At 44.1% G+C, this 12,436-nt stretch overlaps 2 protein-coding genes across 32 annotated transcripts in view; both read right to left on the minus strand.

Moving 5' to 3' along the window:
- The window catches only part of LOC127002027 (uncharacterized), an 87,201-nt gene that overhangs the window by 59,951 nt on the left and 14,814 nt on the right, over nt 1-12,436 (minus strand). The gene's annotated exons all lie outside the window — the stretch shown is intronic.
- The window catches only part of LOC127002029 (C-factor-like), a 30,440-nt gene that overhangs the window by 1,620 nt on the left and 16,384 nt on the right, over nt 1-12,436 (minus strand). For 5 of the 7 annotated variants that reach the window (XM_050867375.1, XM_050867378.1, XM_050867379.1 and 2 more), the window contains 2 exons: nt 9,258-9,497; nt 8,124-8,282 (listed from right to left, as the gene is read on the minus strand). In XM_050867375.1, the coding sequence (XP_050723332.1) occupies nt 9,273-9,497 (225 nt within the window). In that variant the 3' untranslated portion in view covers nt 8,124-8,282; nt 9,258-9,272. Of the gene's footprint in view, nt 1-8,123; nt 8,283-8,738; nt 8,817-9,005; nt 9,075-9,257; nt 9,498-12,436 lie in introns of all 7 variants that reach the window. The other 2 variants (XM_050867377.1, XM_050867376.1) reach the window with 2 other exon arrangements.

A 12,436-nucleotide genomic window follows, 5' to 3' on the forward strand; every position in this document is an offset into this window, starting at 1 on the left:
GTGACCTCCCTACTGATCTCTGAGGAAGCTCTGCTTCAAGGCTCCCCTCAGGTGAGCACTGTCCCAATAGCAGAAGACTGCCTCACACCACACATGAATGGGCAGGGATTGTACACCAGAACTGGGCAGGATGGGGCAAGGTGGGGCAGGATGGAGCAAGGTGGGGTGGGGTGGGGCAGGATGGAACAAGGTGGGGTGAGGTGGGGCAGGATGGGGCAAGGTGGAGCGGGGTGGGGTGGGGCAGGGCGGGGCAGGGCAGGATGGGGTGGGGTGGGGCAGGGCTGGGCAGGGCAGGGCAGGATGGGGTGGGGTGGGGCAGGGCAGGATGGGGCAGGGCTGGGCAGGACAGGATGGGGTGGGGTGGGGCAGGGCTGGGCAGGGCAGGATGGGGCACAGCAGTTCAGGAATGGTACTTAACATCTTTCCTAACCATAGAATTAAAAAATGACAACTTCATTATATAACATTGGCTTCAAATAATTCTATATTTTGTTTAGATAATTATTGCAAACTTATGCTCTTGAGTTTGTTGTTGGCTCTTGTGATTAATTCTTCACTGTTTGGGTGGCCAGGAAGGTGTCCCCATCGAAGCCCTGTTATTGTGCAAGGGGGAGGTGACCAAGCAGTATACAATATTTGGGGGGGAAGGTGAGCCAATCATGTAGCAAAGGCTGCCTGTATATATATATATATATATATATATATATATATATATATATATATATATATATATATATATATATATATATATATATATATATATATATATATATATATATATATATATATATATATATATATATATATATATATATATATATATATATATATATATATATATATATATATATATATCACATACAATGGTTTTGTCATTCACCACACAATGTCTCTGTGAATAAACAATCCCTCACCCAATGTTCCTGAATAAGTGATGAAGCTAACCAAGTGATGATGGCAACTGTATTCTGATTCAAAGACAGGTCTCTTAGTAGCAAGAATATCATTAGAAGTCTAGAAACATCACATCCACTTGAGGCACTTGGTGTTGGCTATAAGAACATAAGAACGTAGGAGTCTGCAAGAGGCCGGTAGGCCTGTACAAGGCAGCTCCTTTGAACCTAAGCTCCCGTGTATCTAACCCCACCTAATATCGCTGTGCATGAATTTATCTAATCTATTTTTGAATGTGGCAATTGTATTGGCACTCACCACATGACTGCTAAGCCTATTCCACTCATCCACCACCCTGTTAGTAAACCAATTTTTGCCATGTCCCTGTTGAATCTGAATTTATCCAGTTCAAACCCATTACTTCGTGTCCTACCTGGTTCTCTTACCAACAAAACCTTATGAATATCCCCCTTATTAAAGCCCTTCATCCATTTATAAACCTCCATCATGTCTCCACGCACCCTTCGCCTTTCTAGAGAATCCAAGTTTAACTGAGTCTTTCCTCGTATGGCAAGTTTCTCAGCCCCTGAATCATCTTAGTCATCCTCCTCTGCACTGATTCTAACATTTTGATATCCATTCTAAAGTAAGGTGACCAGAACTGAACCGCATAGTCATGATGAGGTCTAACTAATGCTAAATATAGTTTAAGGAAGACTTCGGTGCTTCTGTTGCTTACGCTCCTTGAAATAAATCCCAGTACCCTATTTGCTCGATTTCTAGCTTGAATGCATTGTGCCCTTGGACGGAGATCAGAGCTCACTAAGACCCCTAAATCTCTCGCACTTTCAGACCTACTTATGAGAGTGTCATTTAAGCAATAGTTATGAGAGGGGTTGTTCCTACCTACACTCAGAATACTGCACTTCCCTACATTGAACTCCATCTGCCATTTATCCGCCCAGTCATACAATCTGTTTAGTTCATCCTGGAGAATACTAGCGTCCTGATCCGACTCAATTACTCTACCGATCTTGGTATCATCTGCAAACTTACTGACATCACTACTAATTCCTGTATCTAAGTCATTGATATAGATAATAAACAAAAGTGGACCTAATACCGAACCTTGTGGGACCCCACTTGTAACACATCCCCAGTCAGATCTTTTACCATTGATTTGCACTCTTTGCTTTCTATTGGTAAGCCACGCCTTGACCCAGTTCAAAACTTTACCCTCTACTCCATGAGCCTGTAATTTAAGCAACAGTCGTTGGTGAGGAACTTTATCAAATGCTTTACTTAAACCAAGATAGATTACATCATAATTTTCATCTGTCTACCGCCTGAAATACTTAATTGTAGAAGGACAAGAGATTGGTGAGGCATGACCTACCTTTCGTGAACTCATGCTGCGAGTCGTGAATTAAGCTGTGTTTCTCTAGATGGTCCCGAATCTTCCTGGCTATTATGGAGTCCAGCATCTTGCCTATAACCGATGTTAAGCTAATTGGGCGATAGTTTGAAGCAGCTGACCTGTCCCCTTTTTTTAAAATCGGCGTCACATTAGCTACTTTCCATAGGCTGGGCACATAACCAGTATTTACTGACATCTTAAAGATGTCGGTTAGTGGGTCACTGAGTACATCTCCTAATTCCTTTAATACCCTCGGAAATATCCTGTCAGGACTTGGCGACTTATTCTTCTTAAGCTTATCTACCTCATCCTGAACTACTTGCCTGGTAATGATTATATCCCTCAATTTATCGCCATCCCCGCCCTCGTACACCTGAATCCTTTCCAGAATAGTTGTTCGATCCTCTTGCGTGAATACTGAAAGGAAGTAGTCGTTCAACAATGTGCTCATATTTTCGTAATTTTCCACTAGCTCCCCTGTGTTTGTTTTCAGCGGTCCAATTTTCTCCCTTGTTTTTGTTCTATACATCTGAAAGAAGCCCTTAGGATTACTTTTCGCCTCATTTGCTACTTTGATCTCATAGTTCCTTTTTGCTATCCTAGTGTTTTTCTTCACTAATCTAGATAGTTTGAAGTATCGGCCCCCGAGATGTGTTTCACAATTCTTTATTTTCTGATAAATTCCCTTCTTTAACTCTATCTCATGTTTTAGTCCACTAGTCATCCACTTAGGGTCATTGTTTTCTTTTCTAAGTGTTCGCTGTGGTATATGCTGTCCTTGCCCCTCTACTATTACTCTAACTAAATTATTGTAAGACATTTCTACCTGGTTCTCCTGGCTCTTCAACCCACTGTTCTGGCCCTCATGAATCCCTAATTTATCCCAGTTTACCCCTTCAAGATGTCTTCAAAGCCCCTTGTAATTTGCTCTTCTAAAATCTGGCACTAACACTGGGTTTGGTTCGCGGGTTACCGCCCAGTCTAAGCTAAAACGAACCGTTCTGTGGTCACTATTTCCTAACTCTCCACCCACCTCCAACTTACGTAGCAAGTTTCCATTATTGGTTAAGACTAGGTATAATATGTTATCTCCTCTGGTAGGCTCAGTAACTGCCTGCTTAAGGAGATTATCTTGTATAACTTCAAGAAAATCCTCGGCTTCCAGGTCACCCACTAGGTCTTCCCAGTCTATATTCCTATAATTAAAGCCCCCCATTATGCAGACATTTTTACTCCTACTCGCCCTGCCAATCTCCTGTAGCAATACAGTAAAACCCCGATTATCCGAAAGCGGATTATCCGAAAAACCGGATTATCCGAAATTGATCTGGATAATGCAATTAAATTTTTTTTTCTATACTAAAACGTTATAAAACATCAAAAATAAATAAAAGTAACTACATATGTACTATATTAACACATTTAAAATTGATAAGAACAGTTAAAATGAATATGCTTTCTAATACGTATTGCCGAAATAGCTTGTAACGAATAGATCAATGTATTAGACAAAAAACATTAAACAAACTCTCAACAACACCACGTCCGCACCTTCGCCCCAGCAAGGACGTAGGTGCGGCGAACGAACAAACTACTGCACGACTACTCTCACACCATACTCTCAAGACAACGACACAAACACGACTCCCCTCTCCACTCCATGCCACATTCCCCTTCCAACATACGAGTTACGCGATAATATGAGTCATCATACTGTGTCTCCACCTGCACGATGCATCAAGGTCACACTTGCAAGCTTGCACAACCATTCACAATCGCACTCTGCAACATTCACAATTCAGATCTGCAACGCTCACAAGTATCAACATACACTGGTCCAGACAAGGAGACACACAGACAAACATACAATAAAACATTTACATCACATGTTTTAAGCGTACTACTTTGTTTAGCGTAGCGTGTGTTTGTTTGGTTTCATTGTTTACATCGTCAGTCGGCGGCAGTCGCAACGCCACAATGCCGACGATCAAACTGGCGGCGATCAAAATGGCGGCCATAAATCCGGATTATCCGAAAAATCGGCTTATCCGAAAGAGGCTTCCCCCCTTCCATTTTGGATAATCGGGGTTTTACTGTATACTCGTGTCCTGCCTGTTAACACTTAAAGCGCGGGCTAGATTTTGCTGCGCCTGGCCTGCCAAGCGGGCATATTCACTCAAAAACACACCTCACTTCAACCTCAAGTATCTTCTCTCTTACTGAGCTAACGTTGCTGAATGAGGTATCATTGTAAAGTCCTTTTCCTTAGATGTCCTTTGACGTTAATTTGAACACCATATAAGCATTGGTAGAACGAGTACAGAGTTATGAAGTAGGAACTATGAAAACATTATTATAGACAGATACCCACCTCTATTGTTCTTATTTTCTATTATTTAGCAATAAAAAGCATCACTTTTTTACAGCTTCTGTGTACCATACCCATAGAAAGCTAAAAAACGGCATGTTTACTGTACTTGACGACAAACTAATCAAATCTGGCGGCGCGTTCATTAAAAAAATGCCATGTCCACTATTGTGGACACCTGCGCTACGAGCCCACGCTCCGGCTGTCCACTATTGTGGACACCCGCGCTTTAAGGGTTATTAAGGCTGGGTGGCCTGTACAGAACTCCTAGAGTTAGTTTTTCTTTCCCTTTGTAAATGTCCACCCAAACTGATTCTGAATCCATGTTAGTTTTGACTGAATTGTAAACTAAACATTTAAGTGAGTCTTTAACATATAGCACAACTCCACCTCCCTTTCTGCCCCTTCTGTCCATGTGAAACATCTGATAACCTGTTATTTCAAATTCCGATCTAAAATTTCTATTGGCAGTGTCTATCCATGTCTCAGTGATCGCTATTACAGTAATCCCTCGCCATATCGCGGTCTCGCTGTATCGCGGATTTTTAAATTGTATCGTATCATGGATTTTTCACTATATCGCAGGATTTTGCGGTAAAATAATAATTTTTTAGCCAAAAAAATGAAAAAGATATAAATCAACATAAGTAGGAACACACCTAAATAAACAACTTACGTCACCCACCTATTTTTTTATTTTTCCGTGGCGGCCTATTGCCCCGTTAGTCTTTTCCCTGGTTCACTCCTCCCACACTTACTTTCTTTCTTCTCCCTTGCTGTCCCCGTATTTTTCTCCTTTCTCATTTCTTTCTTTTCCTTTCCCCTCCCTCCCAGTTTTTCTCTTTTAATCTCTTTCCCTCCCCCTCTTTCCTCACCTCCCTACCTCTCTCTTTTAATCTCTTCCCTCCCACTCACACCCTTTCTCTCCCCCTCTTTCCTCACCTTTACCTGACCCTCCCTACCTCTCTCTTTTAATCTCTTTCCCTCCCACTCACACCCTTTCTCTCCCCCTCTTTCCTCACCTTTACCTGACCCTCCCTACCTCTCTTTTAATCTCTTTCCCTCCCACTCACACCCTTTCTCTCCCCCTCTTTCCTCACCTTTACCTGACCCTCCCTACCTCTCTCTTTTTATCTGTTTCCCTCCCACTCACACCCTTTCTCTTCCCCTCTTTCCTCACCTTTACCTGACCCTCCCTACCTCTCTCTTTTTATCTGCTCCCCTCTTTCCTCACCTTTACCTGACCTTCCCTACCTCTCTCTTCTTCTCCCGTCCCATTTCCTCCACCCATTTCCCTTGTTTCCTCCTTTCTCACACCCTCTTATCTTTAGTCTTTTCTCTCACTGTATCATTCTTCCTCCCTTTCTCCATTAGATAATATGAACACACCCACACACACACACTCGTTCGCTCGCTCGCTCACTCGCGCGCGCACACACACACACACACACACACAGAAGGGGAAATGGGAAGGGTGTGTGGAGGGAGGGGCAGACCTGACCTGACTCTCCCTTCTGCCACTCCCTCCCCACACCCTTCTTTTTTCACCTTCTGTGTGTGTGTGTGTGTGTGTGTTTACAACTAGGTAAACACACACAAACACACACAAGGTGAAATGGAAAGGGTGTGGGGAGGGAGGGGCGGAAGTGAGAGTCAGGTCATGTCCTGACTGAAGTCCTGACCTGACTCTTCCTCAGGACCTGACATGACTCTCTCCACTGTCCCTCCCTCCCCACACCCTTCTCCTTGTTTTCATCCTCTTTATCTCTCCCTGTTTCCTCCACTACTTTTCCTTGCTCTCCCTTCTTACATCCTCTATCGGTATTTTTTTCATGACTCACTCTGTCCCTCTCCTCCCTTTCCCCTTCCGTATTTATCTAATTGTGATATAAAAGAAGTGAGCTACGCTCATATTGGTCTTCCTCTGAGTATTCTTCTGCCCCGCCAAACTAATTCCTGCGCGAAGTTCGTATTTACGAAGCAAATGTCGAAAGTCAAAACAAGAATTATAGAATAATTTATTGGGACCGCGTCATAACAACGAAACATCATAGGAAGTGTTTATAAGAATGTGGTAAAGGTCAATAGGAGTGTGGGGAGGGTTTATAAAGCCTTAAAATATATATAAATAATAAAAATAAAAAATATATAAGGTCGCTACTTCACAGATTTTCGCCTATCGCGGGGGGTTCTGGAACCTAACCCCCACGATATACGAAGGATTACTGTACGTCAAAATTTTCTGAACAAGCTTCACCCCTTGCTCCAGGCAAGGGTTCATAAGAACACAACTGGATAATCAGTACCACCACCTGTCCTTCCTATGTGTCAAGTCATCTAATCTTTCCCTGAAGGTGTCGACTGTACTGGCACTCACCACATGACTGTCAGGCCTGTTCCACTCCTCCTCCACTCTATTAGTGAAACAATTCTTGCGAATACCTTTACTGAGTCTGAATTTACTTGGCTCACTACAAGTCCTACCTACCCTGTGTCCTGAGATAATGGGTTATTTCCCACCCTAGACTCTAGGGCCAGTGTGACAAAGATGAACACCAAGGCCATGCAAAGCTATAGTATGCATTCCCTATTTATATCTTTACTCTGTACAATTCCTAGACTGCATGCACTGGTCTTGGGATGGAGGTCAGGGCTCAATAATATGCCTGAATGTCTCTCCTAACTAGACCTGCTCAGGGGAGCGTCATTTTAAGTAATAATTATGGTATGTACGAGGAGCTTTCTTCCTACACCAAAAACACTACATTTCCTGGCACTGAACTCCATCAGCCACTTCCCTAACCAATGATATAACCTGCCAAGTCTGGCCTGCAATATCCTGCATCTTGGTCTTCTTCAATTAATCTGCCGAACTCTGCATCAACCAGACATGCAAACATTACTACTTACGCCTGATATTTTAAGCATGGTGTTAGTCTTCACCAAGAATACTGTGGCTGATTTGTCTTTTCTGACCTGTTCTAAAAGGTTGGTTTTGTTGATTCTTTATATCACTTTTTACAACTGAGTTTGTAATGTGTGGACTTAACTCTGAAAATCCAACACTTCTAACTGTCCTCAAAATGGAGTAAAAAGCCAAGCTAGGCACAGAACTCTTAAAAAATACTAACATGATGCTAAAAAAATCTGGTGTTATTTTCAAACCCAAGTCACTGATATAAATAATAAACAGAGGAACCAATACAGAGCCTTGTGGAACCCCTTTCATTACAAAACCCCAGTCAGATTACTAATGATGATTTAAACTCAGTTATTTCCTATAGATGAAACACGTCCCAGTCCAGTTCATTACTTTCCCAGCTATTCAGTGAGCCTTTCCTTTTCTCAACAGGCCAGCATGATGAGAAAATATTGCATCAATCTTTATTCACAAAATGTACAGATACTACACTAACTAATGGCTTTTTACACTGTGCAACTTACTTTTCTCTTATGTACACAAAGTTTGGCACCAACACAGCAAGGCTCACACTGGACTGGACGGCTGAACTTCTTGAGCCACTTGTGTTGGTCTGTCCATCAGTGTTGAGCCTACATGCTGTCCTCAGGTCCTTGGCAGCCTCTAACTAGTAAAACAACCATCTGAAATATTACCTTGGATTAATAATGGGTATGTTAGGACTCACAGCAATGGGTACCTACTGTATGGGCCATTATTTTTAAACATTTCAGTGCCCAAGCTCACATATTTAACAAGGCTTTCATAAGTTTGAGTCATTTCCTGTAGTAGAAAAAGAGTGCACTAGAAGAGAGCCAAGCAGAATTACCTCAACACCCAGACACACAGCAATCACCAGGGTAGTCTTTCTTTCTATGTATAAGTTTACCCTTGTTCCTGTCTCCTCCACTGTAGAAAAGAAAGAGTGAAAAGAGTGCACCAGAAGAGAGCCAAGCAGTATTACCTCAACACCCAGACACGCAGCAATCACCAGGGTAGTTTTTCTTTCTATGTATTAAGTTTACCCTTGTTCCTGTCTCCTCCACTGTAGAAAAGAAAGAGTGAAAAGAGTGCACAAGAAGAGAGCCAAGCAGAATTACCTCAACACCCAGACACGCAGCAATCACCAGGGTAGTTTTTCTGTGTGTATTAGTTTGCCTTTGTTCCTGTCTCCTCCACTGTAGAAAAGAAAGAAAAAACAAAAGAACGCACCAGAAAAGAGGAAAACAGTATTACCCTTTTCATATCCAGCAATCACCAGGGTAGTTTTTCTTTCTATGCATTAAGTTTGCCCTTGTCCCTGTCTCTTCCACTGTAGAAAAAGAGAGATAGAAAAGAATGCACCAGACAAGAGAAAACGGAATTACCTCGACAAACAGCAATCACCAGGGTAGTTTTCCTGTGTATTAAGTTTGTCCTTGCTCCTGTCTCTTCCACTGTAGAAAAAGAGAGATTGAAAAGAATGCACCAGACAAGAGAAAACGGAATTACCTCGACAAACAGCAATCACCAGGGTAGTTTTTATTTTTGTGTATTAGTTTGTCCTTGTTCCTGTCTCCTCTACTATAGAAAAAAGAGAGATAGAAAAGAATGCACCAGAAAAGAGAAAACGGAATTACCTTGACAAACATCAATCACCAGGGTAGCTTGGTGCCATCCTGCTGGTAAAACTGTCCATGGTGTGCATCGTTCATTGAGCCGAGGAGACGCAGGATGTTGGCAATGCTCTGTGCCGGTGTGAGGGGAGCGTTGCGGCCACCCATGTCCGTCTGCACCCAGCCAGGACACACACTGCCCACCAGGATGTTGCTGTCCCTCAGGTCAATACTCAGGGACTTGGTGATCGCATTCAGTGCCGCCTGGGAGGAGAGGAAGGAAAGGTAATGTGATAGGGTCATGGGAGGTGCCAAGTATTGTAGCCTATGACATTCTATGCAGTAAGGTCCTGTAAAAGAAGAACATATATCAGTGCAAGAGTTCAACATTACCTCCACTCTTTCATCCCTTACTAACTATGCAAGAGTTAACCAGCATCTTAACTCTCTCATACCTTTCACTGGCAAACTCTGGAACAGCATTAATTCCTCCTGTTGTATTTCCTTCTTCCTATCACTTCATTTCTTTTGAGAGGCAAATAAAAGACGCCTGAAACTAATTTTGATCTTTTTACAATATTTCTTCTCTTTGAGGTAATAGCACAATACAGGCAGTTTCCTACATCTTCTGTTTTCACCTTGGTCTGTTTCCCCAGATGTAGACGTGTCCTCCATTCACAGATGTAAGCAGATTCACGAGAGTCCGACTGACACACAATGACAGTCGCTCTCGCTCCGACGCTTCTTGTACATATAGGCTACGAATATAATTCGCCTTAAAGAAGCTGAAGTCTTAATCAACGCCCTTTAAATGCCCCCTGGCAAGCCCATTACATTTGGTTGGCAGCGGTCCCCCCGCGCCTGTGCCTTCACTACCTCGTTCTCCTCCAAGCCACAAGAACTCACCAACAAACTCTGGGGACAGGCGTACAAAGGAAGGAAGGAGTCACAGTCCTGCCGTCCGCGGCACCGCACCAGCCGTCCGAGGCAATGCACCAGCCGTCTGCGGCAACTCACCAGGCGCCAGCTACGAGCACCTCACAAGGTGCCGGCTACAAGCAACTCACCAGGCGCCGGCTACAAGCAACTCACCAGGCGCCGGCTACAAGCAACTCACCAGGCACCAGCTCCAAGCAACTCTACCGGCGTCAAGCTACAAGCCCCGAGCACACCCACCGGCCTACGCAGCTGAAAGCGAGGGCCACAATCTACAAGCCGCTCCCCCGCTTCAAGCCAGCACTGCTACGAGCACTGCAAGCCACTCCACGATATGGCAAAAGTATTCACACCAGCAAGGAGGAGGCACACCCCGCTGACCTTGGAACAACCCACATGCCCCTCGCACCACGGCTGGCGGCAACACCGCCGCTGCCGGGAGCATCGGCCCAAACCTCTTCCAGCAAACAGTCAGCTAGGGTACCCGCGGACATCTCCTGGTGACTGCAAGCTGTTACCACTACCGTTTCCTGCAAGGCGTCTTCTCAAGAGGTTACACACCCAAGTCGTCTTATCTGCCACCGCGGCCCATCTCTTAATATAACAAGAACGCCGCGGCCATCATATGTCTGGCGGCAGTGTACCGGAACCCATCCGCGGCCGCTCAATTCGCTGGGTCAGCAGTTTTCAGCAGCCATTACGAGTCCTCCGATGTCCGCCCTTCCCTCATCTCTCACCGCCGCTGTAGCCGCGGCCGAGGTTTCCTGACGCAGCTCCAACGACTGCACGTACCCCAGGGCATCACAAACCTTCGCCCTCTCCACTACATCAGCTGATTAATCTTGGTATTTGTGGATATTCCCTTCTTGTCAAAATATGCCGGCTCGGCTTATTTCATTATTGTTCCATGCAGAGGCACGACCTTTTTTATTACTGTGTTCCTAACACTGTTAATCAGTCATATTTGTGAGAGTAACGTTCATTCGCATACGATATTGATTCTTTCTTATTGTTTGCTAGCGAGTATACTGAATATAGTGTGAGTTCCCTGATCAAAGTTAATCTTCATCAGTGTGCCCTGCCTCCGTTTTCTTTTCGCCGCTCGAGAGAAAACGTGAGCTTCAATGGTATACTCACTTAAAATACCAGTGTTTATAAAATTATTATTTTTATTTACCCATAACATTATGGCATTCCATTATAACCTTAACTTCTATTACGTCTGACAGGCACCTTGCTAGCCATTCTTTCTTGCCTTTTTAGGGTTTCGGCGCAAACTATTAATTCATACACGTTCCGTTTATTGGTTAATATTTACAGCTATCAACATATGCTCCTATCTTGTAAATGATTTACACCATAGTATGAACAAAGACACTCTCGCTAAACTCGGGGACACCTTTAAACAGCTGGCTCGTCCTTCAAGTGAGGAGGAGTTGGAGTAAGGTGCAAACACCGGTGATTTAAATGTGGTAAATTTGTGATCGGGGGCTACGTACTCTTCCCTCCCAAGGGAAAGCGCCCCTTCACCTCCGGGTTCGTCTGAATACTTAACCCCCACTCAGCCGATCAAAATATCTGGCAATCCACCTCCCCCCCTCCTCCCGGGGCCCCACCCCACTTCCCCCCGCCCCCGATTTGGGTCATTCCAACTCACGTCAGTATTTGACAATTCTCGGGAGGCGAGACCGACTTTTCGGCGAGACAGTTCCTAGATCTGTGTGAGTCTGCCATCGTAAATTCCTCCATTACGAAAGATCATGATAAAATCACTTTCATTCGGTCACGGTTACTTCCAGGCTCTCGGGCACTGAATTTGATGCAGTCCTCAGCGTTCGCTTCGGGGGACATTGGTGTAAACTATGAGGTTTTTAAAAGGAATTTCATAAAAATCTTCGGGGGCGGGAGTAAACCAAGCATCGTTAGACAGATGGCACACACGGTTGAATCCCTCCAAAAAAAATCCTCAACAAAGCCGATTTGGGACGCCATGATTGAGGCAAATCAGCTGGTGGTTGACTGTGTCAAGAGTCTAGAAGACGAGTTCTGGCTTCCAGGGGGCTGTATGCAAAAGCACCAGGTGAAGACAGCTTTCGAGTTGTTTTTTTACTTATTTCATATTTCAGAGAAGAACCGCCGTTCTGCCCTTCCTTTGGCCTTCAAACCGAGCGGGAAGTTGGTTGACTTCATCTCAGAGTTAGAAGTCAAGGTTCAGGAACACCCTACCATCAACCCCTCGCAACAGCCGCAGCATTGCAAGCACAAAG

This window comes from Eriocheir sinensis, chromosome 22, assembly GCF_024679095.1.
Source record: "Eriocheir sinensis breed Jianghai 21 chromosome 22, ASM2467909v1, whole genome shotgun sequence".
NCBI classification, from domain to species: Eukaryota; Metazoa; Arthropoda; class Malacostraca; order Decapoda; family Varunidae; genus Eriocheir; species Eriocheir sinensis.